A 25,900-nucleotide genomic window follows, 5' to 3' on the forward strand; every position below is an offset into this window, starting at 1 on the left:
GATGACGTGCTGCTGGAAGTGGACATTTAACATGTGCAAGGAGGGAAGGGATGGAAATGTTACATGGATTGTTTAGGGAGCAATGAGACATGGAAGTGGAGCAAATCTGCTACTATTGTGCAATACGGAGACTGAAATCAATCATGAAACATGGTTCATTTTGAGAAACAAACCCAATTCTGTAGTAGTGCAAACATAAGTCTGTAGAAGAAATGAGAAGAGTCAACATTACATTTCTATGAAGGCATTTGTCACACCTGAGATCTCGCCTGTTTGAGCACATTTTGAGTTGTAACAGACTAATGAAACCGGTCCAGATAGAATATTGTGCTCCTATCAAAAGCCCCCATAGTCAGGTGTAAAGAAGGAACGATCATATATGTTGACTAATGAATTCCTGAAGACAATAACCAGAGTTTCTTTTGACATGAAAGCATACAGTTGGCCTAAATATTCATTCTATCGTCTCACGGTTTGACAGAATATTCAACACTAAGTATCAGAATGTAACAAAAGACTGTCCATAATGTTATGAAACTGAAAATCAGCTCAAAGGTACACAGTAAAGGTAGTCTGGATGTTTTTAATACATGGTTAACTGTACACAAAGGAAAATAAACCACCATAATTAGACATTTTGAAATTATATCCCTTTTCATTAAGAAATGACGTTAATACCAGAATCATTTTTCCATAATGATGCATTTATATCATTTATATTAGGTCACACAAAGAAATAAAAAATTAATTAAAAAGTTATTAGCATTGGACTGAGTCCAACGCCCCACTGAGTCCACAGTGAGGGCTCAGTGGGGCGTTGGTGAACTGGGAGGTACCAAATAAGACAGTTTTTGATCATAATACTTAAAACATAAAAATACTATATTAATTATTACACAGGTAGAAGTACAGCGGCTTAGCAGTCTTGAATAGTTCAGGTACAGAACATACACAAAAATCTATCACTTCTTATTTTTCTTCATAACAAGATGCAACATCAAATTTCAAATCACACATTCACAATCTTTGAACATTTTCAGTATGAAAACGGAACAGAAAAAGAGGGACAATTTTCCTGCAACACTGATTGCAGGAAAAAAAAATATTTTTATATAAGTATATATATATGAAACATATATATTTTAAATTAACAGTCAAATATATGAGCATATATACATAGTTTTACAAGGTAGCAAAGGCAAAAAAGCTATTTGCAACATCCCCCTAAATCCTATCATGACAGATAATTCTAATACATTATCCATGACATTTCCATTTGAGAAAAAAACAAAACAAAAAAACATCTTAAAACTACAAGTTAAAAGTCGGTCAAAATAGTAAAGAACCCATCTTTGTTTCAAAAGTGAAATTAGATATTGCACCTTTTTTAAACCAGAGTACAATAAAATGACAATGAAAAACAGCATACAATGCACAACAGGAATTAAATCAGAACTATTGCCGCTGGCAGACATTAATCCTTTCTTTTTAAACCGTGTAACAAAAATACATTTCCTGTAACAAAACATCACAGTTTCATTTCACTGAATTATGTAAAAGGAAAAACATTTTAACACACTCTTTTAAACATCTTATGACATATGACAAATGGTATTCAAGACTGCTAAGCACATAATCATGGTTTCATTTCAACAAAACTAGAAAAAATAGATCATATTGCCTTTTGAAATGTTACAACTCTTGGGTCAGTTTTGGCGGTACAATCTGAGTCAAAGACAGGAAAATATAGAAAAACGAAACAGCTCTCTCAAGTCCAAAAAGGGATCCCAGATACTGTCTATTGAAAATAACAGTGTACACAAGCATTTAGTAACAAATAACTGTTCCTGATTTTTAGAAATATTACTTTATCATATAAGTCATTCTACAGCTAGTGTTTCTCACTAAGAAAAAAAGTCTTCAAGGCGTTGCAAATCTATAACCCCTCTGTTAAAAAAGGGTTGTTTTCATCCTCAGTGATTCAAGTCTTTCACCTGGGCTCTTAATGATCCTGGAGAAGAAAAACAGTTTGTTCATCATCACACAATAGCAGCAGATTCCACTGACATTTGTTCAGAGATTTAAAAAAGAGAAATCAGGTGATATTATATATTTTATTACTGTAAACCAATCCAACCAGTAATAATTGTGCTCCATTGATGTACAACAACTATTAAATCAACATTTCTTTTCACAGATTAAATGATTATCAAAGTTGCAGGTAAATTTTTGGTCGATCCGCTAATCGCTTCAGCTCTACTCTTAGTTAAATTAGCTGATAATTACAGTTCAGAGTGGTTTGAGGAAAAGACTGAGCCTTTAAAAAAAAAAGGTGAATCATATTTTGTGAGCCGCTTTCAAAACCTTTACATCGTCGGTAGGAACCAATGGGTTTGGAACCGAGAGCTAAAGACGAACATCATTGGTTTTGGTCTTTTATGGGATTTGTTGGCAATAAGACGAATACCAGCCTCATCCTGATACATTTGTAATGTGAACAAAGGCAGTTGGTTCTCACCTGAAGGCCCTGGGCTTGTGTTTGCTGCGCGCCCTGGTTGAAGTAGGCCATCGGCTGTCTGTAGAAGTCAACCCAGGCGTTGTAGTCAGGATTAGAGGTCTGCTGAGATGCAGGACCAGCTGTCTGGCCTGAAGGGGGAAAGAAAAAAAACAATAAGGAACGAAACAGAGCCGGAATCAAGAAAATTAAATCAATCCGCAGGTTTGAGCTCCAACTTAAATCCGTTTGTGGTCATAATGAAATACTCCCACAAGTACTTACCCCAAGCTTTGTTGTATTCAGGAGCAGTGCTCTGGGCTTGGTTTTGCTGACCTGGAAACCCAACAGAATAGTTTAAATTTTGTTTCTTTCATAATACAAGTCTTAAATACAGCCTTTCCCCTCTGATTTTTCAGTTTTAGCGACCAGGGTTTTACACTTAAGTTACAAGAAGGATTTATGCTCGTCTTTCCAACATGGTGAGTAAATGCATGGCTTCATCAGGCTAATGTGAACAAATAACTTTTATATAAGAAAGGATAAACGTAAATTGAAACTTCTGTGGAACAAGATTGTAGAATAAAGTGGGTATTAAAAGAAAATATCCTTTTCTCTTGCCTAGCTTTTTATAATACTGCTCCCAGTCCATCTGGCTCGTCTGGGATCCATTGTGACCTGAAACCAGACACAGATAACACCACCAGAGTTACTGAGAGTGGGCTTTGCTTCCCTTTTCCCCCTTCTGCTCTCATCCGCTTCCTAATGATTTCCATCGACAGCAAATTTAAAATCTGTCTGTACAGGAAAGAGGCGGTTAGCCACGGAGCGTAACCATCGTATCCTCGCCTGCTGAACACTTTGACTACACTGCAGCAACATGAAACTCTCGCTCGGCTACACTTTGAGCCACATTTAAAGTCAACAAAATACATTGTGAATATATTATTTGTTTCCTAGAACAATCTAGCTGGGAAAGGCTCAGGTTTCTTGATTGTGAATGATATTCATATCTGGTCAGGTTGCTCTAACAGCTACAATAGTTCTTGGTGCATTTTACTTACTGTGCTCCTGTTGGCCTTGAGGCTGCCATATTTGAAAAGTTGTACCCCACCCTCCTCCTCCAGCCATGAACGTCTGAGCCCCACTTATGTAAAAATAAAACAGACAATTGAATGTGAGTATTAAAAGTGCCAATCAAATTCTTACTTCCAGTACACGTTTGAACTGCAAAACATGAAAATGACACTAAAATGTGAGATGGTTTGACAAGAAATTGAAGCATACTGTTGAGGAGGAGTGGTTGGTCCTTGGTTGTAGGGATTCATACCGAAGCTGCTGTTGCCCCCCATTCCTGGGCCCTAGAGCATAGAAAGGGAAGAGGAGGCAAGTGAGGGACCACACTTGTGTTTAAAAGGGAGCCAACAGGCAAGGTCAGAGGGCAGGGCCGGGCGCTGATGCACTCCATTAAGTCCATTTGATGGATTCTTTATGTTTAACCTCTGGTGACATCCTGCTGGCCACCAGGACCACAGCAACCCGGCAGCTCTCCACAATGACATGTGCACTCATGAATATCAGGCCAGACAATAGTGTTTTGGGCCAGAGCCAGACCACCTACCCCAATTCTCTCATCGATCAGCTGGCGGGCCTTTTCCAACTGCTGAGGGGTGCCTCGGATGGAGAAGATGCGCACGTTGGGGTCGGTGTTGGGCGGTGGGTTTCTCTGTAGCTCCACGTGGGCACGAGACTGCTCTTTGATGTTCTTGATGGTTTCTCCACCTGGGGAAAGCAACAAGTAATACATCATATTTAACTAGGGCTGCAACAAACAGTCGTGTTTTTATTAGTTAATCTGCCTCTTATTTTATCAGCCTAAGAATGTCAGATGTACAGAAAGAGCCCATGGTGGACCAACTGTCCAAAATATAAAGATATTTGGTTAACTATCACAAAAGACACAGGAAAACTAAAAATCCTCACATTGAGAACCAGGAACTGGTGAAAACAATTAGAAAATGACTTGGCAACTATTTTGATAATCGTCTGCCAATTGTCTAATTGATAAATACTCTCGACTTGGAAAGTGGCGTGATAGTGCTACCTTATGAAGACTCCGGCTTGTGTCTCACCACTTATCTACCATTCTGTGGCAACATCCATGCAAATCAGGAAACAAAAGGAGACATCTCCTGCACACCTCCCCCTCCGCTGCATCAGATGCCAGCTTCCCGACGTGTGGGGAGAGCAATTACACCAGCAGGGAGAAATGAAACATAGCTGGCAGGAGAAAAGGGCCAAAATTGAAGCGTATCCTCCTTCGGGGATATCGTTTGTCTCTTTTACCCTTTTCATTCTTGACTCGGTGTTGTCCTCCGTGATGAGAGGAGGGAGTGAACCCCCCGTTATAGACGCCGCCCCCCTCCACAATACCCATCTGAACGAAAAAGGCTGAGGGTGCTTCCCGGGGGGACACCGGGGCTGTCCCAACATCAATTACACATTTGTTCACTTGTGGCTGACACCCGAATGACCCTGGCTGACCTCCGAATGAAAACGCTCATCAAAAACCTCTCCTCCTCCCGGAGCCTATTCCTTGCTGCCAACAGACTGCACATGGCCCATTAACCCATTGTCAACCAAATGAAACTTCTGCCTTAATGAAGCCATTATGAGCTCTTCTAGTCAGACAGCAGAGTGCAATGAAGACCCTGACTATTCATTTCATGGACTGGGCTGTAGTGAGGGCAGATAATACGGGCCTTATTAATGAGACTGGTTTAGTGAGCTGGAGAAAAGAGGGGATACAAAAGTGCAACTGGTGACGGCATTCAAGGCAACCCCAATGGACTGGTTAGCGGCTGGTGGGGTAAAACTCTCAGGCCTCAAGGGAACATAACATTCCCAGAATGTGCATCACGGCCATTTCTACTGCAACGGCAGTTTTACGTCAAACTATAAAGGTGTGCAGTATGGTTGAAATCAAATGTTAAGAGTATATTTATATCAATATATAAATCAGGAAATACATGTTTAATAACCTCCATTAAGAAGATTTGTTTTGATAAATAGATTTGTCCTTGAGGATGAATTTAGTTGCAGATAGCTTTTCCCAAAAAACTCAAACAACAACTCAGGTGAACTTAAAGAAAAGGAAAAGTCTAGTTTGTTTGTAAGTTTACTTTCACTATGTTAATGAAGTGTTCTTATAAGTTGTATCCATATTATACCTGGTTCTAAAGCTGACATGATCAGTTAATCAAGTCATTGAACATTAACCGATAATCCATCCATCTATCCGCTTATCCTTTAGAGGGTTGCAGGGGGGCTGGTAGCAGCCGATCACAGCTGTCATTGGGCGAGAGGCGGGTACACCCTGGACAGGTCTCTAGTCTATCAGAGGGCTGAGACAGACAACCATTCATGCTCACATTGACACCTACGAGACATTTAGAGTCCACCAAACCGCCATGTCATTAGACTGTGGAAGTCAACCCGGAGAAAACACAAATCTCCAACTTTGGGGTGCCGTCTCTGTCCCAAAGACACTCCAACATGTGGACAGGAAGAGCTGGGGATTGAACCACCAACTCTGTAACAAAATCTAACTTAATAGTATATCTGTTACATTTTGACTATATTTGTAAAATTACATCGTATCATAATTTCGCAACACGATTAAAAAAAGAATATCATTTTATTTTAACCCAGTCGCACATTGGAGATGACAATCATCATAGCAGTATATTCTCTTTGCCCCTCATGGCAGTGAAAAAAATAACTAATCTAAAAAGGGATAGATGAGAAAATATATATAACTAACAGAAATGTGCAAAAACAAGTGTATATGATGTAAGGTTGGATTTAAAGCAACACTTTGAATCATCAGTAGTATAAGGTGAAAGTCATAATAAAAGCAATAGAGTTCGACTAATAAATGTTAACACATATACACTTACTAGGTTTTTCCACAGCTTTCAAACAGGAAAATTTCGACTTTCAAATGAGCAAACTCACATCCACTATGATAAGTAGGGTTGGGTACCGAGAACCAACACGTCCGGTACCTACCGGATCGAAAAGCAACGCAGATTTCGGTGCTTCCTTCCGGTGCCTGAGCCGATTTAAATACTTTTTTTTTACACTACTCTGTAAAGTTGCACGGTATATTGATACTAAAAAGGTGGCGCGGTACCCGCACGCTAAAAACGATTATTAAAATAGCGCGGATCAGAGCACACTCGCTGCTCTGCTCTCTGTCTGCCTGCATGCAGAGCGGGGCTCGAGGGGGCGGGGCTTCCAGCACACACACACACACACACACACACACACACACACACACACACACACACACACCTTGCTGGAACAAATCTCTCCAGTTGATATTAATGATGACGTGTAGTCCAGTAAAGCAGCAGTTTTAGGATCCAACAGTGTCTGAGTTATGTTGCACACGATCTCATCAGGCCACCTGATGCTTGTGCCTGTTCTTTTTTTAAATGTATATTTTTATAGTTTGAAGTTAAAAGGTTTGAAGCTGTAGTTTGAAGTCAAGTGTTTTGTATGTACTTATTTATATCTATAGTATACTTTAAACAGTTCATAATATTGTTAAATTTGAAGAAAAAAAATTGCCTTGGCAATAAAAAAGTATCGGTTCAGGCACCGGTATCGTTTTAAAACTATCGGTTTAGCACCGGTATCGGTAAAAACCCAAACGATACCCATCCTTTATGATAAGTGACTGAAAGCCCTGGAAAACCTAGCAAGTGAACCTTTGAGTTTAGATTTTTAGTTCAAAATTCATGAGTAAAGTTATGAGATGAGCGTTTTGGCTCTTGCACCAAATTCACGCCTGTAAAAAAGTCTGAGCAGGTTGGTGGGTGGCTTGATTCATCAAGCTGTGTGCGTCTGTGTGTAGGGGGTCAAAACAGAGGGGCAATGGGCTGCATATGGCATCGTAAAGATATTAATCACCGCACCCTTTAAGGGACGGCTGACAGCACCCAGACCCACCGCCATCTCCACCATATTGGCCCACTTCATATGCTAATGCACAGAGAAGGGGACGCAACGCCCAGGTTTATTTGTTTCCCTCGCCCCAATACATGCACAAAAGCCACTTGACATTTCTATTGCCATGTTTTTATCTTAGGTAAAGAGGCCCACTCCGAACCCGCCCACAACTCGACGCACACACACACACACACCAAGGCAACATGCATGCACGCACACGCACACACACACACACACACACACACACACACACACACACAAGCTCTTTCCAATGCAATGGTCAATGACTTTTAAATAGCTGGCAATAGAGTGGGCATGAATAGCCAATAAGCTAATTCCTCCTATTCATTCCCTCGCTGCACTCTATTGGGCTGAAAGACCCTCATTAGATGCCAGGCAGCCTTCCACATGATTGAGGGCTGTTATTATGCACCTTTAACAATTAATGTCACATTACACGCATTATCCCCGTCATTAAGCCCTTAGTGAAGCCAATGAATGCCACTTGTGCTGTATACATGAGCCCCGGAGAGAGAATAGGAGGGTGGTCACTCACCCCCCTCTTCTCATCAGGTTCACGCAGTGGCAGAACACCAAACGGCTTTCAGTTATTAAAAGGGAAAAGGCAATCTGGCGTTTTGGATATACTCTTAAGACTGTTCATACTGATGGATTCTATTATTTCTCTCAGACAGCAAGACATTGATTATACAAAGGCACGCTCACAATGAAGTCTCTCACAAAAAAAGTATGAGCTAGTCATAAAAAGAAATATGAAACTTCATGAAAACACATTCCTTACCTTTGCCAATCACTAGCCCACACTTATCGGCAGGAACAGCGTATGTCACCTCCTGCAGTCCTCCAGAGCTTCCCACGTTACAGTCACTTCGCCCCCGACGTCCGATTACGCCTCCAAATCCATCTCGCTCCTACAGGAAAGAAGCAGCAACGTTTTTTGACAAACAAGCAGCTTGCAGGAAAGGTTAAGGCTCTCATTCTCATTTTTACTTGATATTTACCTATGGCATTCTCCATTGAGTTTATTTTTCACCATGTGATAATAATCACAGTGATTATTAAATTATCATATATTATCCTGTTTATTAAAATACTGTGTCTTGCTGCTCTGTTAGTCAAATAAAATCATATTTACTGGAGCAATGTCAACAGGGAGGACAAAGAAACACGAACCTGAGCAGTTTGAACCAGTTCATTGATGAGGTGGACCGCATGGTGGCAGTGGTCTGGCTGGCCCATCACCTGAGCAATTCTGTCAGGACTGACTCCATCATCTGGACGACAAATACAAGGGACACAAAAGCTCTTTACCGGTTTTAAGCCTGCATATGCATTTACTTTTGAGTGCTTTAAATACAATTAATTATGTAAAACCATGAGGATATTTTTTAACTTTAGGCTTGGATTTCCCATCTTAAGTGAGTAGTGATGAACTTTCGAATTTTAGCCTGGAATACATATCGGTCACCAAGTTTTCCCACAAAGACGTGTTGCGTTTCAACATTAATATGATGACCAGCTTTAGGGATTAAACATATTTCTACTTCACTCGATTGCTGACAACAGGCGTGGTGGACTCTTCTTACCTTGTTTGAACTGGATCCTGACTCCGGCATCATTCTGAATCTTCTTGATCATTTCTCCGTTCCTGCCGATGATGATGCCGACAGCAAATCTGGGCACAACCACCTGGGCGAAGAGGAAAGAGAAGAATTCAGAAAAGATTACAAAAATATCTAACGCGAATGAATACAAATCACATTATCTTAGCTGCCCGGCATTTGTGTAAGCAGAACAAAAGGTCTTCTTACATCCAGACTGCTTCCCCCCATTTTGGATCCAAAATCTGCCCTGCCAACCCTGAAGTCTCCTTGGTCCTTGTCTCGGATGAGCTTTACCACCAGTTCACGGGCTTGCTATAAAGAAGATTGAAAGACAAACATATTTTTTAAAACATCAAAACAAAGAATGTGAATTATAAATGTCTAGCTGGAGTATTCAATAAAAACAAAGATGCTTTGAAAATGACCGGAACACTGAAAAGGTATAAAATGTGTAAAATTTAGTGTAAACTGGCAAGATAGCGGCGCACACTGAGTTCCTCTGAGACCGACCTGCACTTTGTGGGGATCCCCAGTGATTCTCAGGGGCTTGTCTGCTCCAGTGGGCATGGGGTCATCCTGAATCATTATCATCTGCACTCCTGTTCTCTCCTGCAGGGGTACAATCAGACAGGAGCAGAGTCACACACCAAGGAGTTACCTGGAGCTCAAAACACTATTCCTGCTGAAGGGAGGAAATTCTGCCACATCTTGAATAACAGGTTTTATAGTTTGATGTAATCTTGGCCAACTAGACCAGATGCGGGGTGTGTGGCGTGCGTGTGTGTGAGAGCTCGTTTGGGGTGTACCAAGCTGCATTGGAGACAAATAAAGGCATAATTTAAAGAATTGGTATCTGTTGAAAAAATAAATTAGACAAATGCATATATTTAACCAGAGTTTACAGGCTCTCTTTTTCTTCCTCTCAGTAAAACAAATACCATACACTAGCCATTGATATGACAGTTGTAAATAGACTGCAATTATCGAGCAATAAAAACATCTAGGCTCCCTCACATGGCTAAAAGGTGCACTGCAAATAAATAGGCAGAATTTCTTCAATCATGGAAGAAATTCTGCCTATTTCTTTGACAACCCTAATAAAATATGTTATTGTAGAATTGTGTCTAGTGCAGTCTGCATGTCCTCCATGATGGCGGGTCAAAAGTTTAACAGCAAAAATCATGGCCGACTAAAAGAGTACAGTTGTCAAAAGCACAAACTGCGTTTCTTTCAATGTGGTCGACTACCAGACCTGCAGTTGTTTGATGGTCTCGCCTCCTTTGCCGATGACAAGGCCAACTTTGTTAGCGGGGATGAGAATCTGTTGGATCGAGCTGCCGTCCATGTCGCTGTGAAAACCTGGACCATACCGACACTGCTCCACAATCTCACTCAACAGCCTCTTGGCCTGACTGGGGGGGGTGGAGCGAGAAATACATTTATCACCAGTTACAGACTCGACAACAAAAAAAAACTCTCCTCACATTTTTCTTTGTCGAATGTGAAAGAAGTGTTCAGGTGATTCAGTGACTAATTAAGTGGAGAAGTGAAAAGAGATTTGAGTTCATGCCCTCTGTGCCGCAACAATAGGGCACACTTTCAGTAAATCTGTCAAAGTTGAGACTCACTCAATGTTCTCTGGGCTTCCAGTCAGCGTGCAGGGCCGGTCCAACATGCCTCCACTGTCTGTAAGAACATGAGCGCAGAAATTAAAGATAGTGCACATGTAGAAACACAAGAATGGAAATACTTAAATTCACACACACTGAAAATTGATACAATCGACCGGCTTAAAAGCCAGCATATGGATTTTTTAGTACTCAAGAAGAAAAAATATCATGTACAGAAAATGTTCGATGCATCAGGATTGATAGTCGCTTTATAATCACATCCTAGCCCCCTGAATCGAATCTTGCCGAGAGATTCTCAGCCCAAGTTGCCAGTCAATTACAGGGCAGACACACCAATGAGACTAATACATGTTGAATAGTGGGGACTTAAAGTGCTGCTAATAAAACATTGCAGTTGCCCCAAACCTGAAAGTTGGCAAGCCAAATCATTTGAATCTTTTGAAAGAGGAAAGAGTAAAACATCTGAAAGTCATTGTGATAATCTACTACTACCAAACATTTCCAACACTACTGCACACAAGGAGAAATCATGGCAATTTTTAAAAAGGACCCCCATATTCTACTGCCAATTTTAGTTTATGGTGCATGCCACTCAGTTTAAAAAAAATAAATAAATAAAAAAAAAAAAAAAAAATCTGACCTCTGAGGAGACACAATGGATATCTTGAAAATGCACACTTAAAGCAGAAAGAAGGGGATAATGTGTTTCGTCACAACTTACCTGAAGCAATCTGGATCTTACAACCCGATTCCAGCTGAATTCTTGAGATCTGTTCTCCTCCTTTTCCAATGACTGCAGAAGCGAAGCGGAGAGAAAAGCACAGTTTATAAGCCTTTTTGAATTTAGACAGGGGCCTTAAGCAGTGACCCAAAAACTGAGCGGAATGTCAATACTGATGATTACATGTCAAACATTAATACTGACTATAACGAACTGAAGAGCTACTTACTGAATCCCACCATCTTATCAGGCACTTTGTAGTCTTCGGTAGCAAGAGCCCTGGGAGAGATTAGGACATGATCAATAATGTTTTCTGATTGCTTCTTTTCTCTGATCTAAAACCCAAAGATATTAAGTTTACGGTCATTGAAGACATAAAAAAAAAAGAAGAAGATAATATACACATTTAAGATGCTGGAACTAGTACATTTTGGGATTATGTCTTAAAAAAGAAGAAGATTTAAATCAATAACAGAACAGCTGATTCATTTTCTAATGATCAACTAATGTTTCAACTCAAAGAGTTGAATCATTGTTTTCTTAAATGTAGTTTACAAACATGTTCTGGTTCTAGCTTGTCAAAAGGAATTGTTTTACATCATGGTAAAAATAACATGTACTCTTTTAAAAAACAGAACATGCACATTTTTTTCTTCTTCTGAGATTTCATAGACTTAAAGAATAAATCAAGAAAACAGTGAGCAAAAGACCTTCTAAATTTAGCGTACACTTGAAAGTATATTGATTATTTAGGTGGGCTTTTCTTTTTAGGTGGCTTAAATGAATGTCCCCCTGCTGGCCATGTCCACAGGATTATAACGCTTTTAAAGCTATTCAACCGAACCACTGAGTAGACTGCAAAGAGGGCCCAAAGAAAAACAGCAATGAAAGTACTGTTTTGGTTCAATAATGATCAAGGGTCAACTTCTGCTTTTCTGGACTGGAAAACAAATTTGGAATTGACGGCTATATGGGTGTTAAAATGGTTACAACAGTATTCTCACTTGTCTCAATAAATACATTTTGTGTCTGAATTATAACGTTTTTAAAATCGCTGTCCCTATGAAAAGAAAGACAAAACATCAATATAACAGGTGGCCTGCAACTTTTGAGCGGTAGTGTGTATGCATGTGAGAAAAGAGGCCACAGTGAGTTAAATGTGACGGGAGCCAAATATGCCCTGGAACTACTTTGGGTTCAGAGGGTTAACTGAGGCAGAGAAAATACTATGAATACAACCAAGTATATCAAAATGAACAGAAACACAGATGTGAGGAGGCTCTGCTCACCTTTGATGTACCATTGCACCAAGATGGTTCCCCACTGAGAGAGGTGAGAGGAAAATAGACAAATTAACATGTGCGAAATAATCTGAGATCATGGATAAAGATAACCAATATTTTAAATATCTGTGAAAGTGACAAAGCAGCGAAATGAAAAAGGACGAGTCATGGAGGGGATGGAGCAGATGGATATGGTCCTGCCAATCCTTCACGTGACCCACAGCGGGGGGCTTTCACCAGCATGGTAATCAGGTCTGTGAGTGTTTGAGTGAGTGTTTCAATCAGAGCCGTTCAGAAAAGAGAGGCAGCAGCCGGGTCAGTGGCTGCTGGTCCTGAATTGCATTTTGACGGGTAGCACCACGCAAGGGTCCTGCAGGGTCAGTGGAGGATGTGCTGCCATGAACGTGAACACCTGAGTTGATATCTAGCAACTTCAAATCAATTTTATGGTCGTTTGCACTGATTTCACTTCCTCTGGAAATGCACCGGGGTTAACGCTTGAGAATGGAACAGCTATGAATATAAAACAGGAGGTGTACCGCATTTATACAAGGACAGGACTGTAAGATAAAATGGGAATGTCTGGAGTATATTTGTATACTTGTACGTTTGATAACTAAATACTGAGAGCTAACCGCAGCGCTATAACATTTCTGTTATTTCCCCGTGTGGGAAAACCTTCACAGAAAGAAACTTAGGACAAATTGTTGCAAACAAACAAACCAGAATTGTATTATATTTATCTATCCATGCTTTCAGGGCTAAATTAACTGTGACAACATAAGAGGACAACGGTGGTTTCCACTTCATGGACATGAAATGGATGAGGTCTTTGTTTGATATGTCTGCGATGGACAGCAAGATAGAATTACTTTTCACAACACTGCAGTGTCAAGACACTCAATACTGCATAGAAACATGAAAACACAAGGCGATGGCTCTCAATTCAGATTGTAGTGTTTCCCCTGCATAGCTTCTTCTCTCTGAAAGCATTGGTTTAGGTGGTTTAGTATCCCTCCCTTAGATATGTTAGCCAGGGATGCAACAATCTCAGTACCTTCTTTTGGTCTGATACTGCGCTTATGTACTTGGAAAACTACTCCGATAAAACCGCACCAGACACCACAGAGTGCATCTTCATGGACACCTGCAGACACTTTCTTAAAAAGTCTCCAATACATCAATTAGTTGAGCGGCAAGTTTGACAGATGTGTGTTTGCCTAGCATACGCTGACAGCGTTTCTGACAAATAAAATGAATCTAAACGATGCTGATTTATGAATACAAAATAAAGTGCTTTGCAATATTCAGCGTATTTGTTTGGCCTCGAGGATACAATGTTTTAGCGAGTTCACACTGAATGTAAACAGAAACTTTGTTTACATAAAAAAGAAACTCCTAGTCATGCTAGATCACACTGGGGGCACAGTTTTGCTATGTGGGCAAGGTTATTTGTTGGTATACTTTGCACTCACTTGTCCAAATCTAAAACATTTATTAGTTTAGTATAGGCAAAGCTTATTTCTGCAGATAGGTTTTCTTTGCACAAAACCTTAAGGTTGTTTACCAGCAACACTGAGGCAGAAATGCTGTCATATTTCTCATTAATGTTGTTATTCCATTATCATAGTTTATTTAATTTAACTGCAACCTCCTTTGTGAGAATTAATGACAAGGCCAATAAATTATGAGATGAGCCACAGTCAGACTGCTGATCATTAAAAGTTGAACATGGCTCCATATCTGACTTAAGTTGAGTAGATCAATACATCAGATCATTCTGCGGACATGCAACCATGACATGTATGCGTTTGTACTGAAGGCTTCTTACCTCCATTGTCTAGTGAACGTTTTGGACCTCCAAAGCCATAGAGGGAGTGGTCTATGACCGGAGGGGAACTGTTCATGTTGGGCATCTGGTCTCCTCCCATCTTGGCTGCCATCTGGAGACACAGAACAGTAAAACAGATGGAATAAAGGTGAAAAGTGGATATGCTGTGATATTATCTTTGAACATACATTCGCACTTGTCTTCTTGGTTTCTTAAAATCGTCAACTTTTCTCTGAAGTTGGGCATTGACGAAATCATCTGTTGCGGAGTGTCATCTTTTTGACAGTAGCTGAAAACTGCACTTTGTACATTGTTACAGCAGCTTGAAGCAGTCTACACTACCGAGCCTTGCTTTTTCCTTTAAACATCGGTCATGAGTCAGGTCTCACTGACTAACCTAACTTTTTTTTTTTATGCTTTCACTGATAAATTACACAGATCATCACAGCACACGTCAGTTCCTCAACAGATTGAATTTGCTAGGAGAGGAGTTGCCAGAAAGTTACAGATACGAGTGCTACCCAGAAATAGGACACAAAACTGGAAGATCCTTAACTTGATTTAGGAGCTGAGAAGGTAAATAGGAGGAGGTATGGAGATGATCAAACGCAGACAAAATAGAAAAGACAAGGGATGGCCAAATCCCATATTTACATTCAGTGATCTTAAAACTATTTTAATTGCCTAATTGATTCCTGGTATATTCAAACAGGTGCCGATTACATTTTATAAGCTGCAGTTTGTTCATTTTAAACTATGTTATACTATAATGTTTCTCCATTTCTGTTTGTCTCTGAATTTTATACACAACTGACGATACAATACTAAATGAAAAATATAAAAAGGAGGAAAGATAAGAGTTTATATGGGACACAAGACGCATTAAGTAACCCGCAACGTGACCATAGCCAATATTTAGTTTAGACAGGAATCCTTAACAACTGAGCTTGTGTCACAAACAGCTGTACAAGAACTTTGCCTCAGTAAATAAAACTTGGCAAGTGACTCGTGTAATATGCGTCTTCTTAAATATTTTCAATAATTCACTCTCAGACACATTTCGCTACATGTTTCTCTTTTGATGAAGTGTTCAACCCCCGCAAATAACTGAAAGTAGAGTGCAGTTATTTGTGTCACAAAGTAGCTTAAAACCAATCTATTTCTACTTTTAAAATCATCCACTTGCAAAAACAAAGTAGATACTTGTGTTCTGCAGTGATGGGCATTTAAAATCTTCAGTTATGCTGAACGTGAGCGCCAACAGCATTTTCCACTACCCGTTAATCTGCCACCTCTCCTTCCATACAAAAGTATAGCATTTCAGAAAATTACACCAAATTGACATCTGCGCCTGACTGGAATTTCTTTCACGATATGAAAATATGGTGACAGCAATTAGAGTCTTCCATCACCTTCAGGCATGATTATCTACTTCAGAGCCCACCAGTTTAAAGTGAGCGGGGTGCGATGGAAATAAGGAGGCAGAAAAGGAAGCAGGTGTGGGGTTGCTGTTTTCCATGACATCTTTGTAGCCATGCATGTCAAGCAGCCTGAAAAGCATTTTAGATGGAAGTCAATACTCAAGAAAATGCTTAAACTTTTTCTTTAATTAGTTTCACTCTGAGTTATATTTCACTACAGCTGAGCAGATACCAGAGAAATACCTCCCAAATCACGTTCCTGTTTTATAAGGCGTGTCCAGAATAGTTTGGGTGGAGGTTGTTACTGGATTTGACATGTTGATTTTAGTTCTCCAATTTAGTTTAGAAGATAAATGATGTTGTTTGTCTCTTGTTTTATTTAATTACACATCAAAGTGGTTACTTTTGATCCGATTGCAAGATGATTAAATTCCCTTCATCTATTGCTTGTTCAGCGAGAGGAAAATATCAAGTAAGTTCGGGCAAGATACACCAAGTTTAAATCGAACCCTACGATTAAAAAGGCATGCATGCAGACGGCTGCTCAGTGTTAAGACCACTGGAATGCACTTTGTCCATATTAAGCCGAATATATATTTTAAAAAAAAAACACGTACATTTCTCTCCTGTGTCAGCTTAATCATAAATGTCACCTTTATGTTTAAGTATGCACAGAAAAAACAGTCTTCTAAAATATTTGTGAAATATTTGTGATTCCAGTTGTCTAAGAAAACAAACGGAAAAAAATGCATGTTTTTTTTTGCATCATTTTAATCTGTTTAATATCGACATGATTTTAAGTGTAATGAATTATTTGTGATTTGGGTCTAATACTTTAATAAACTACAATGAGTACAACTATAAATGAAGTCTTGCCAGCTTTGGGGATCAAATAACTAAACTTGCTATGACAAATTTACTTCGTCTGAAACAGATTTACCCGAGTGTATCAAATATAATCAAAGATGCATTTGCATGCACATAAAGATTTGCTCCAGAGCAGTGGCCAGGTAAAGTACAGTCACGCAGTCTGGTGGATTTTGTGTCAAACTATCTTACAGTAGAAACCCTTCGATGTTCAGAGGCTTCTGGGTAGGGCTGCAACTAACGATTATTTTAATAATCGATTGATTATTTTTTCGATTAATCGATGAATCGGATAAGAAAATGTTTTTATCAAAAAAGCGTTCATTTCCAACCCTTTATTCAAAAACAGAAGTGACAGTGCAAAACATCTTCAGAAAGTGCACAAACTGGTTGCTCCTTGAACATCCCTGAGCTGTTAATTAAAACAATAAAATGGACTAACACTAAAAACATACATATCTATGCTTTACATCTGCCAAATGTGAGCCCTTTTTACTGTAATTGATCCCTCCAGAGGCTGCATTTAGCATGCCCTGCTTTATCAATATGTATGAAATACTGGGACAGAGGGAAGCTGTACTGCTACATATAGAGCGTCCTCTTCCTTAAACTCTTTCATTCTGGGTCTCTTATGACCACGACGTCACGTTGTTGGCTAAGCCCAACTACGTGATTTGCTTCATTCTACTTTGAGTAAAAAAATTAAAAAAACCTGCAGCCAGATCCGCCGGTGTGCCGGTTTAAGGTTAATGAGTGACAGCGTGAACTGAACCAGACCGGGGGGTTACGGCATGTTTCATCACGTTACGTTTTTTTACAAGCAAGACTGAACTGTAACTGAACGTAAAGTAACTTTAACGACAATACACAACCCAAACACATTAGCTAACGCGATAGCAAGCTGACTAGCTTCCATTAAAAACAAGTTTGAGGAACATGAAGACGCTGATTGGCCAAGACTCGACTTGTCAAAGATCTTCTATTTTTGAGAACATCACAACCTCAGCTTTTCTCGTGTCTCACTCCAATCTCAAACTGTGGACTGGACTCCAAGACCAACTCGACTCCTGGAAGGCAATTCTTGCTGCATAAAAATGTATAAATATTTTTTTATTTTTAAAACTACAGCCAGGTTTAATCATTAAGCCTTAAAATATGTACTTAAATGTCTGCTTTGTCTAAAAATAACACAAATGAAGTCATGTGCCATGTGGTTACATGGGACGAAGGTATGTATGGTTTATTTTTAGGGTCCAAGAACACCTTGTCCATTGGGGGCTGTGGCACAACTGTTTGGTCACAGATCTACACTATTCATGAAACTATTTCACTTGAAGTAGTCTTCATATAATGCAAGAGTGTGTGTGTGTGTGTGTGTGTGTGTATGTTGGCCTCAGTTTACAGCAGGCTAATGTTAATGGTTATGTTTAGGATGAAGATGGGTACATGTAGTGACGCTGTGACACTGGCAATTGGAAAAAATAAAACAGACCGGAAGCATCAAGCTGAAGGCGGCAGAGTGCAATACACTATCTATTATTGCACTATGTATATTGTTTTTACTGTATGTCTACATTTATTGTTATTATCTTTCACCAAGTCAAATTCCAGGTATGTGCTTGGCCAATAAACGATTCTGATATTAAGAAAATAGGAGGACAACTGAAGAGGTCAACATTGAATGATTTAGGCTGCAAAGTTAATGGATTTTTAAAAGAACTGTGTGCTTTACTTTTGCTTAATCTAAAATGTGTAAAAAATAAAATAAAAAAAATAAAGCAGTAAACATGAAATACAATGCAAAGCAATTTTAGCTCATGCAGCTTAAAGATTTAAATGTCAGTCACTCTCACTGGCTGCTCCCCGAGTAGAGAACCCATGACGGCTATAACTGCATCTGTGGAAACAGCTAACATACACATCAGTGTAAAGAAGCATTAAAACAAGGCTTTGACTTCCTATCTTTCAGTCTTCTGCTACCTCAATGTCATATGATAAGACGCAAACCAACAAGATGACTTCCCTTTTCTATAAAGTACATAGAGGTGTGCAAAAATCCCCAATGTAACAGCAGCCACAAACAATGTGGCAGCAATACATAACCTTTTACAAGGGTTAATATGTGATTACTCTGATCATAATGTTTTATTAGTAGGATATATGGCCTTCTGCAATTAATGACGCAATAGTGTGGTAGATAATCAAAACTAATTCCCTTGTAACCTACTTACACTGCTAAGAGGCCGACGTGAAATTTTCCTGTGGCAGCTTTTTGTTTTAATCTGAGATCTTGTGAACAGGGAGTGAGCATACATGTGAGAAAGTGGAGGAAGGAGGGTTTATGGAGGGATATAAAAGCAGACAGTGACATGTACTTGACATGTCATGTTTGTATCTGGGTGCACTCAAAATTGTACTACACGTTCCAATATTTCCAAAATAATGCATAACTAATAATGAGCATTAAACTCATTATTAGTTATGCAAAATATTTATACTATCATATGAATTACAACATACATGGACACACTTGGCTATTTGGGATATAATCTACACAAGGGGAAGCTTAACTGGTAGCTGTGTGAAGTCCAATTCACACACCACATCAGTCAGTGATATACTTATCTTCTATTACAGCTACTTCCTTTGATCCACTTAATGGTAGCCTAACTACTGTGACCCTCTGCACCAGTCACGGTCGGAAACTAAGCAATAACAGCTAAACAAGGGAGCAGTGAATTGCAGATTTAAGTACAAAAATTGGTATTTTCTGGTATTTTCCAGGCAGCAATGGAAAAAAACAAGTGTGCTCAACAGGAGTGGAGGGGGGCTTATTTGAACAGATGACGTTACATTACATGGCCTTACTCCGACGCTGCCTTTTGGGACACAGTGCCACACACGCTAGCTAGCTAGCACCAGCTCCTAGCTAGCTTACTCACGTTCATGCTAATACGCAACAACAACAATACGCTTCAAGTTTTAAATACAAGCTCGTTGTTACATAAAAGACTGTAGTAGACGGTAGCTTTGCACGTGATCACTGTTTAAGCTCCAATTGAGTCTCTTTAACTGGGGCAACAGTCAGTTATCTTGGAGCTAACTCAGGAGCAGAAACTAGCCGGCTAACTTTTTGACAGCGTGTCAGGCAGCTCGCTTGTTAAGGATTGGTGTCCAAACTAAATATTGTCCGCGGTCACGTCGCGGTTCAAGCTGTCGGGGAATTAAACTGGTGATAGTGAGCTAGCTAGCTGAGCTAACTGCAACTTATGTTACTTGACAACAGGTTGCAGTGTGTCGGGTTAACTTAATAAAGTTGCACAAACTTCGACGTAATAAGAGGCCCTTCGTGTTTTGCGTCAGCCGTGGTTCGTATGGTCGTGTTGACAGTTTTTACTCGGTTTCTTATTGCGTCTCGTGTCCCGTGTGAACTCTAATCTGTCCGCTCAGCTATGCTGCCTCGTCTACTTAACGTTAGCTTGCTAGCTTGCTGGGTACATGAGGAGTGTTTGTAGTAGGGGTTCCGGGGTGCCCCGACCACAGCCCTGCCCTGCGCCACGTGCAAACACGCCGTTCGTGGTCCGAAAGCACTACACTCGCGTTCGCCGAAGAGGCTTTTACCTGTCGGACCCGGCGTATCGTGTCTGCGAAGTCATCTTTCGTTCCGGGCTGAGCCACCGAGGCCTGTCCCTGAACCAGCTCCGCCATCATCATCATCCGCCTCGGCAGCTGAGAGCCACACTTAAAAAAAAAAGAAAAAAGAACAGCACACGTGCCAAACCGAAGCTCCGCGAGCCAGATGATCTCGCGAGTTGACCGGGGACTACATAGCATGTAGGCAAATACAAATTTACCATAATTAAAGATTTTATATTATATCACATACAACACATACAACATATTAGTGTATGTATATATATATATATATATATATATATATATATATATATATATGTATATGTATATATATATATATGTATATATATATGTATATATATATATATATATATATATATATATATATATATATATATATATATACTCAACATTTGTTTTATTACAAATTAAATACAAATAATGAATTATATTATTATTATATAAATATATATATATATATATATATATTATTTTAAATAAAACAAATGTTGAGTATATAATATACATATATATGTATATTATATACTCAACATTTGTTTTATTTAAAAAAAAACAAATAATTAATTATATTATTATAATATATATATATATATATGTGTATATATATACATCTTTATATATTCATAATATCATTAATTCATTTTATTTAATTTTAAATAAAAAAATACACCACAATTAATTTGATAATTCTGGTATAATTGGGCCAACATTGTGGCTCAGAGGATTGACCTGGTCGTCCTTAATCACAAAGTTGGCGGTGGGATCGCTGGCTCCTGTCCACAAGTCCAAGTTGCTCCCTGATGTCTTTACAGCAGTCTACAGCTCCTAAAATCCTCAGGATGAGTTAAATATGCATAGATCAAATGTCATGTATATGTGACAAGTTTAAGTAACTCAACTAAACTAATCAGCTAACAGCAACAGGCCTTGCTCAAGGCCTCTATGGCAAAGAGAGAGTCATGTTTAGTTGTTATTCAGCTACTAGAGACATTTGCACTGTGTCACTTTGCACCGTCATGTTCCTCAATGTGTTCTGTAATCTTCTTAAAAAAGGAAAAACAAAGAGCCACACAATGTTTTAAACTGACTTTTGCGATGTATTGTCCTAACATTGCAAACTGTCTTGTCAGAATAAAAAAAAATAAAAAATCCCATCTGGCACAAAGAAAATGTACATTGAGGAATATTGTTTTTTTTCTCCTTGCTGCACATGTGGAAACATCTTGTTGCACATCTGGAAAATGCCAGCAGCCAGACAGAAGAAAGTAAAATTGCTGCACATTTCCAAACTGTTTATGCAAAACAGTTCCTGCTCCATAAATTTAATCCAAACCTCAATGAGCAAAGTCCCACCAGTAAGGACTAAAATGATTGTATCCAACAGAGTTCGACCAGCGTTATTCAGGGTTTGTTTCTGAGTGTCGGATCAAGCAGGATGAATGCTCCCTAATGATATTACAGGCTCAAATCTGTCAGATCTCTTATGGCCAAAAACATAATTTTAAAACATGACACAGCACAAGCCCATGCATGCTGAAGCTTATGATACATTTGATAACATTTGTGCTATATCTTAACACTTAAATAACCGTCTCCTTGTATGGTTGCACATATGCAACATGCTCATGCAGCTGCTTGGACAGGGATGATTGACCTCGAACTTGAGACAAACAGATTGGCGTGCTGCGTCTTCCAGACATCCGTACAGATATCAATTTCCCTTCCTTGTCAGCCCCTGGGCATGTTATCACCTCCAAAAAAGAAGTAGGGAAATTAAGTGGGAGCTGAAGGCTGTTCCCAGACCAGGACCTCTAAATGAAGACCTCCAATTTAGCATGACTGAAGTATGATCCCGGCTATTCAAACATATTGCTACCATGTGCTGTCCAATGTATTCAATGTGGCTGGGACATGATTTTAGAGCTCTGGTATCAAAGGGTAAGTCAGGTGGTGGTCATCATATACAGCCAGGCGATTCAGACTTAAGTATGGGTGCAAAATCACACATTATCATGGATATGTTTATTGTCTAATGTTATGCACCACCCGCCATGACAAATTCCTTGTATGTGAAACGTACTTGGCAATAAACCGTTCCAGTCAAACAGGCTAGGCAGGAAAGGCAGTTAAAGCAGGTGTGGATCTCTGGCATCCTGCCAATCAAGCAGTGGGAATTGACTCAGAGTTGACCAAGTGTGTTTGTGTGTAGCTGTGGTTACCGTAGCAGGCTGATCAAGTGTCACACAAAACATAGCTTCCTGCCTGTTATTGTCTTGCAGAGAATAGACTCTTGTTCCCAGGGTTCACTGTTATGAATGGAGTGCATCTTCAGCAAAGCATTTGGTCTCTCAAGAATAAAAAAATATCAAGAAATCATCAACGTGTGCTGAACAACATGCCCAGCTGGACAACCGAGCATTTAGAAAAAGGAACATCAATATTGGCACACTTACTCTTTTTAACTACTGAGCTTTTACCTCCTCTTTTCTCCTCCTAAATCTCAAAAGGACGAGCCATATGAAACTGTAATTGCTTCATAATTACCACAGTTCTGCTATGGGCATAAATTTCTAAAGGCAGGATACAAGAAACGGATAGTGTTTCATTGAGAGACCTCTAAGGTATCCCTGTGGCGCTTTCATTCATGAACACATTGTTCATGCAGTGGGAAGCAGTGAATAAATAGGTAGTGGCTCTAATATATTCATATTTGTCATACTTGAAAAACACAAAGGATGAAATACATTTCAATCTTTTAAATCATTTCTAAAACTTTATATATATATTTTATCAGAGATCTATCACCAGCATCAGAAAACCACAAAATTAACGAATATGGAGAAGAAGAAAAAAAAGGTGCATTTACTGCAAAACGAGAGAGTATATAAAGAAAAACTAAGGACAAAGGTAACATGTTGTCTTGAGAGAGAAGATTGACAGATGAAAAGGATAAACAGACCCGCTTTGTCAAATAATAGGAGGCACACACTTCTTTCTCGTTGTTTTTTTACCTCTCTTCCATTTTACTTTGCCGTCTCCTCCTCCTCCTCCTACACAAGCCACTTTGCTTTGATTCAGCTCTGTATCTGTATTTTAAATGACTCAATTACATGGGATCCCGCGGTGAAAATTACGGATGTTTTCCACTATTTCTCTCCACTGGGACACCATGACCCCTCCCCGGCTCCAATAACCCCCCTCTTCCCTTCATCCCTTTCTCCCGGCCTCTCTCTCTCTCCACCTGTCCTATTTTCCTCCTCTCCCACAGTTGCCTATTTTTCTTGATAAACGTTTATTTTGCAGTGTGTATCTGTGAGGGAATAATAGCTAAATGGTCTTGTTTGTGAGCCCTCGGCACAGTGAGCTGACAAAGAGTGTTTTGCAAGTAATTCTTCTGCTGCGACCACACAACAAGTCACTGGAAAGAGTTTCTTAAGAATGACAGGAGGTGCCATTCAAATCAAAACACCAGGCATGACAGAAATAAAAGCACACGCAACAGGCAGAGCTGCAGAGATGGACAGTGTTTTTTTTTTATTCATCTAAAGCAAAGCAGTGTTGTGATTCTTTTCAGCACTTTAAACCCTCAGCTTACTGGGGTCGGAGGTATTTCAAAAGTGGAATCTATCTTTGATGTACTCTGTAGGTGTTGAATCTACTTTCAAGATAAAACCCTCTCTGAGGTCTACTGCTGTGTCGTTCACTCACTGAGGTGCAAGGCGGCAAATAATGCTCAACCAAAGTATGTGGCTGGAACAGCTTTAGGATGGCAATACGGATACAAGCCCCATGAAGCAAAACAAGTCTTCCTCATTTCATGCAAACAAAAAATCACAGTTCTTGGTCAGCTTTATTCGTTGCTGTGCTTTAAAGGACACAAAAACAAAAAATCTGTTCCATTGTCAGGGTGGTAGCTTGAAGGCACTGTTTTGTTTTTAAAATGCCTTAATATTACTACTTCTTCTCTACGACCGGCTTCATGAACTTATGGAGTACAATGGGTATTTAACTCACAGAAAACACCTTTAATGCCTTCGACAGTCATGCTCGGAGGTATTGTGTTTTTGGGTTGTCGATACATGTGGTCCATTCTCGTGAACAGCATACCTCAGTAACGCCTAGAGGGAATTTCTTCACATTTGGCACAAATATCCACTTGGACTCAAGAATGAACTGATAAGTATTTGATGGTCAGAGGTCAAGGCCACTCTGACCTCACAAAACACATTTTTGGCCCTAACTCAAGAATACATGCTAAGTGTTACAATATCCCACAAATGTCTAATAGGATAAAATGATAAAGTTATGACATTTTGGACACACATGGATGTAAACTGCAAAATTGGTTGGTGTATATTACATACGTCTACCGGCACCTACACAGTGTGTATATTGAAAGGATGTAGGAAAAGCAAAAAACATTTGATCACAAAAAATAAATCCTTTCACTATAAAGATGTAGAATATACTTGCTTGGCCCACTAATGAAGCAAAATTACAACACCCAACCCAAACAGCCTGCGTGCCCTGTGGTGTAATTCAGGCACCATCTACACTGCATTACCATCCATCATAACACACGCCATAACAACCAAATAACCAGCGCCATTAAACATTTAGACCGGCCAAGGGATTCACTGAGAGTGGGGAAGACAACGCTGCCAGGATAGCCTCCTTGAACCTGATAGGCCCCTCACCCAGTCACCACCTCGCAGACCAACAGATCGAAGAACATAAAAGAATGTGTGCCAGCAAACAAACCCCACCAGTAGACCCCCGGGAGACGAGGAGAACGGGGGAGGCAGGAACCAAGTCCCTTTCAAATGAGGGAGATAAATCTATTGATTTGTGATCAGCGTGCTGCATTACTGTTGCTGCCTCGGAGGATCTGGGAAGTGGAGGAGGGTGTAATGGTGAAGGTGGTTAGTGGCATGGCTCGAGATATGGTGATTTCAGTCTGTTCGTTGGTCCATGACTTTTGTCCATACTAAAATATCTCTACCGACTAATAGATGTATGACTTAAATGATCTCTTGACCACCAAGATGTAAACATTTGTGGCTTTTAGTGAAATGTCTCGATAACTATTGTAGGGATTGCGATGAAATTCTGCAAAGTTGTTCACGTTCCCATTTGGATAAGTTGTTCACACTTTGGCGATCCCCTGACTATTCATCTAACTTCATCATCAGGTCAAAACCTACGTTTGTCTAATACTTTGCTTTCTGACTAAATACCTAGTATTTACATTCTCATCAACTTCACATGTACTTTGTGTTTCGTGCTACTGAGCAAATTTTGCACGCTAACACGCAAATATAAGACAGCAAACATGGTTAACATTTTACCTGCTT

The 25,900-nt window shown here is 39.6% G+C and overlaps 1 protein-coding gene across 1 annotated transcript; it reads right to left on the minus strand.

The window, feature by feature from the left end:
• Positions 1-569: 569 nt before the first annotated feature.
• fubp3 (far upstream element (FUSE) binding protein 3) lies at positions 570-20,606 on the minus strand (the record flags this gene model as incomplete). Its single annotated transcript, XM_079234743.1, has 19 exons — positions 570-2,011; positions 2,519-2,646; positions 2,780-2,830; positions 3,116-3,172; positions 3,559-3,641; positions 3,782-3,855; positions 4,116-4,276; positions 8,313-8,442; positions 8,705-8,805; positions 9,118-9,220; positions 9,343-9,447; positions 9,646-9,744; positions 10,388-10,547; positions 10,764-10,821; positions 11,488-11,559; positions 11,717-11,766; positions 12,777-12,810; positions 14,602-14,713; positions 20,511-20,606. 19 exons carry the CDS (start codon positions 20,604-20,606, stop codon positions 2,003-2,005), a joined length of 1,683 nt encoding a protein of 560 aa, XP_079090869.1. The 3' UTR covers positions 570-2,002.
• Between the last annotated feature and the right edge of the window lie 5,294 nt (positions 20,607-25,900).

The sequence above is a fragment of the Taurulus bubalis genome (assembly GCF_910589615.1).
Source record: "Taurulus bubalis genome assembly, chromosome: 19".
In the NCBI taxonomy this organism is placed as follows: domain Eukaryota; kingdom Metazoa; phylum Chordata; class Actinopteri; order Perciformes; family Cottidae; genus Taurulus; species Taurulus bubalis.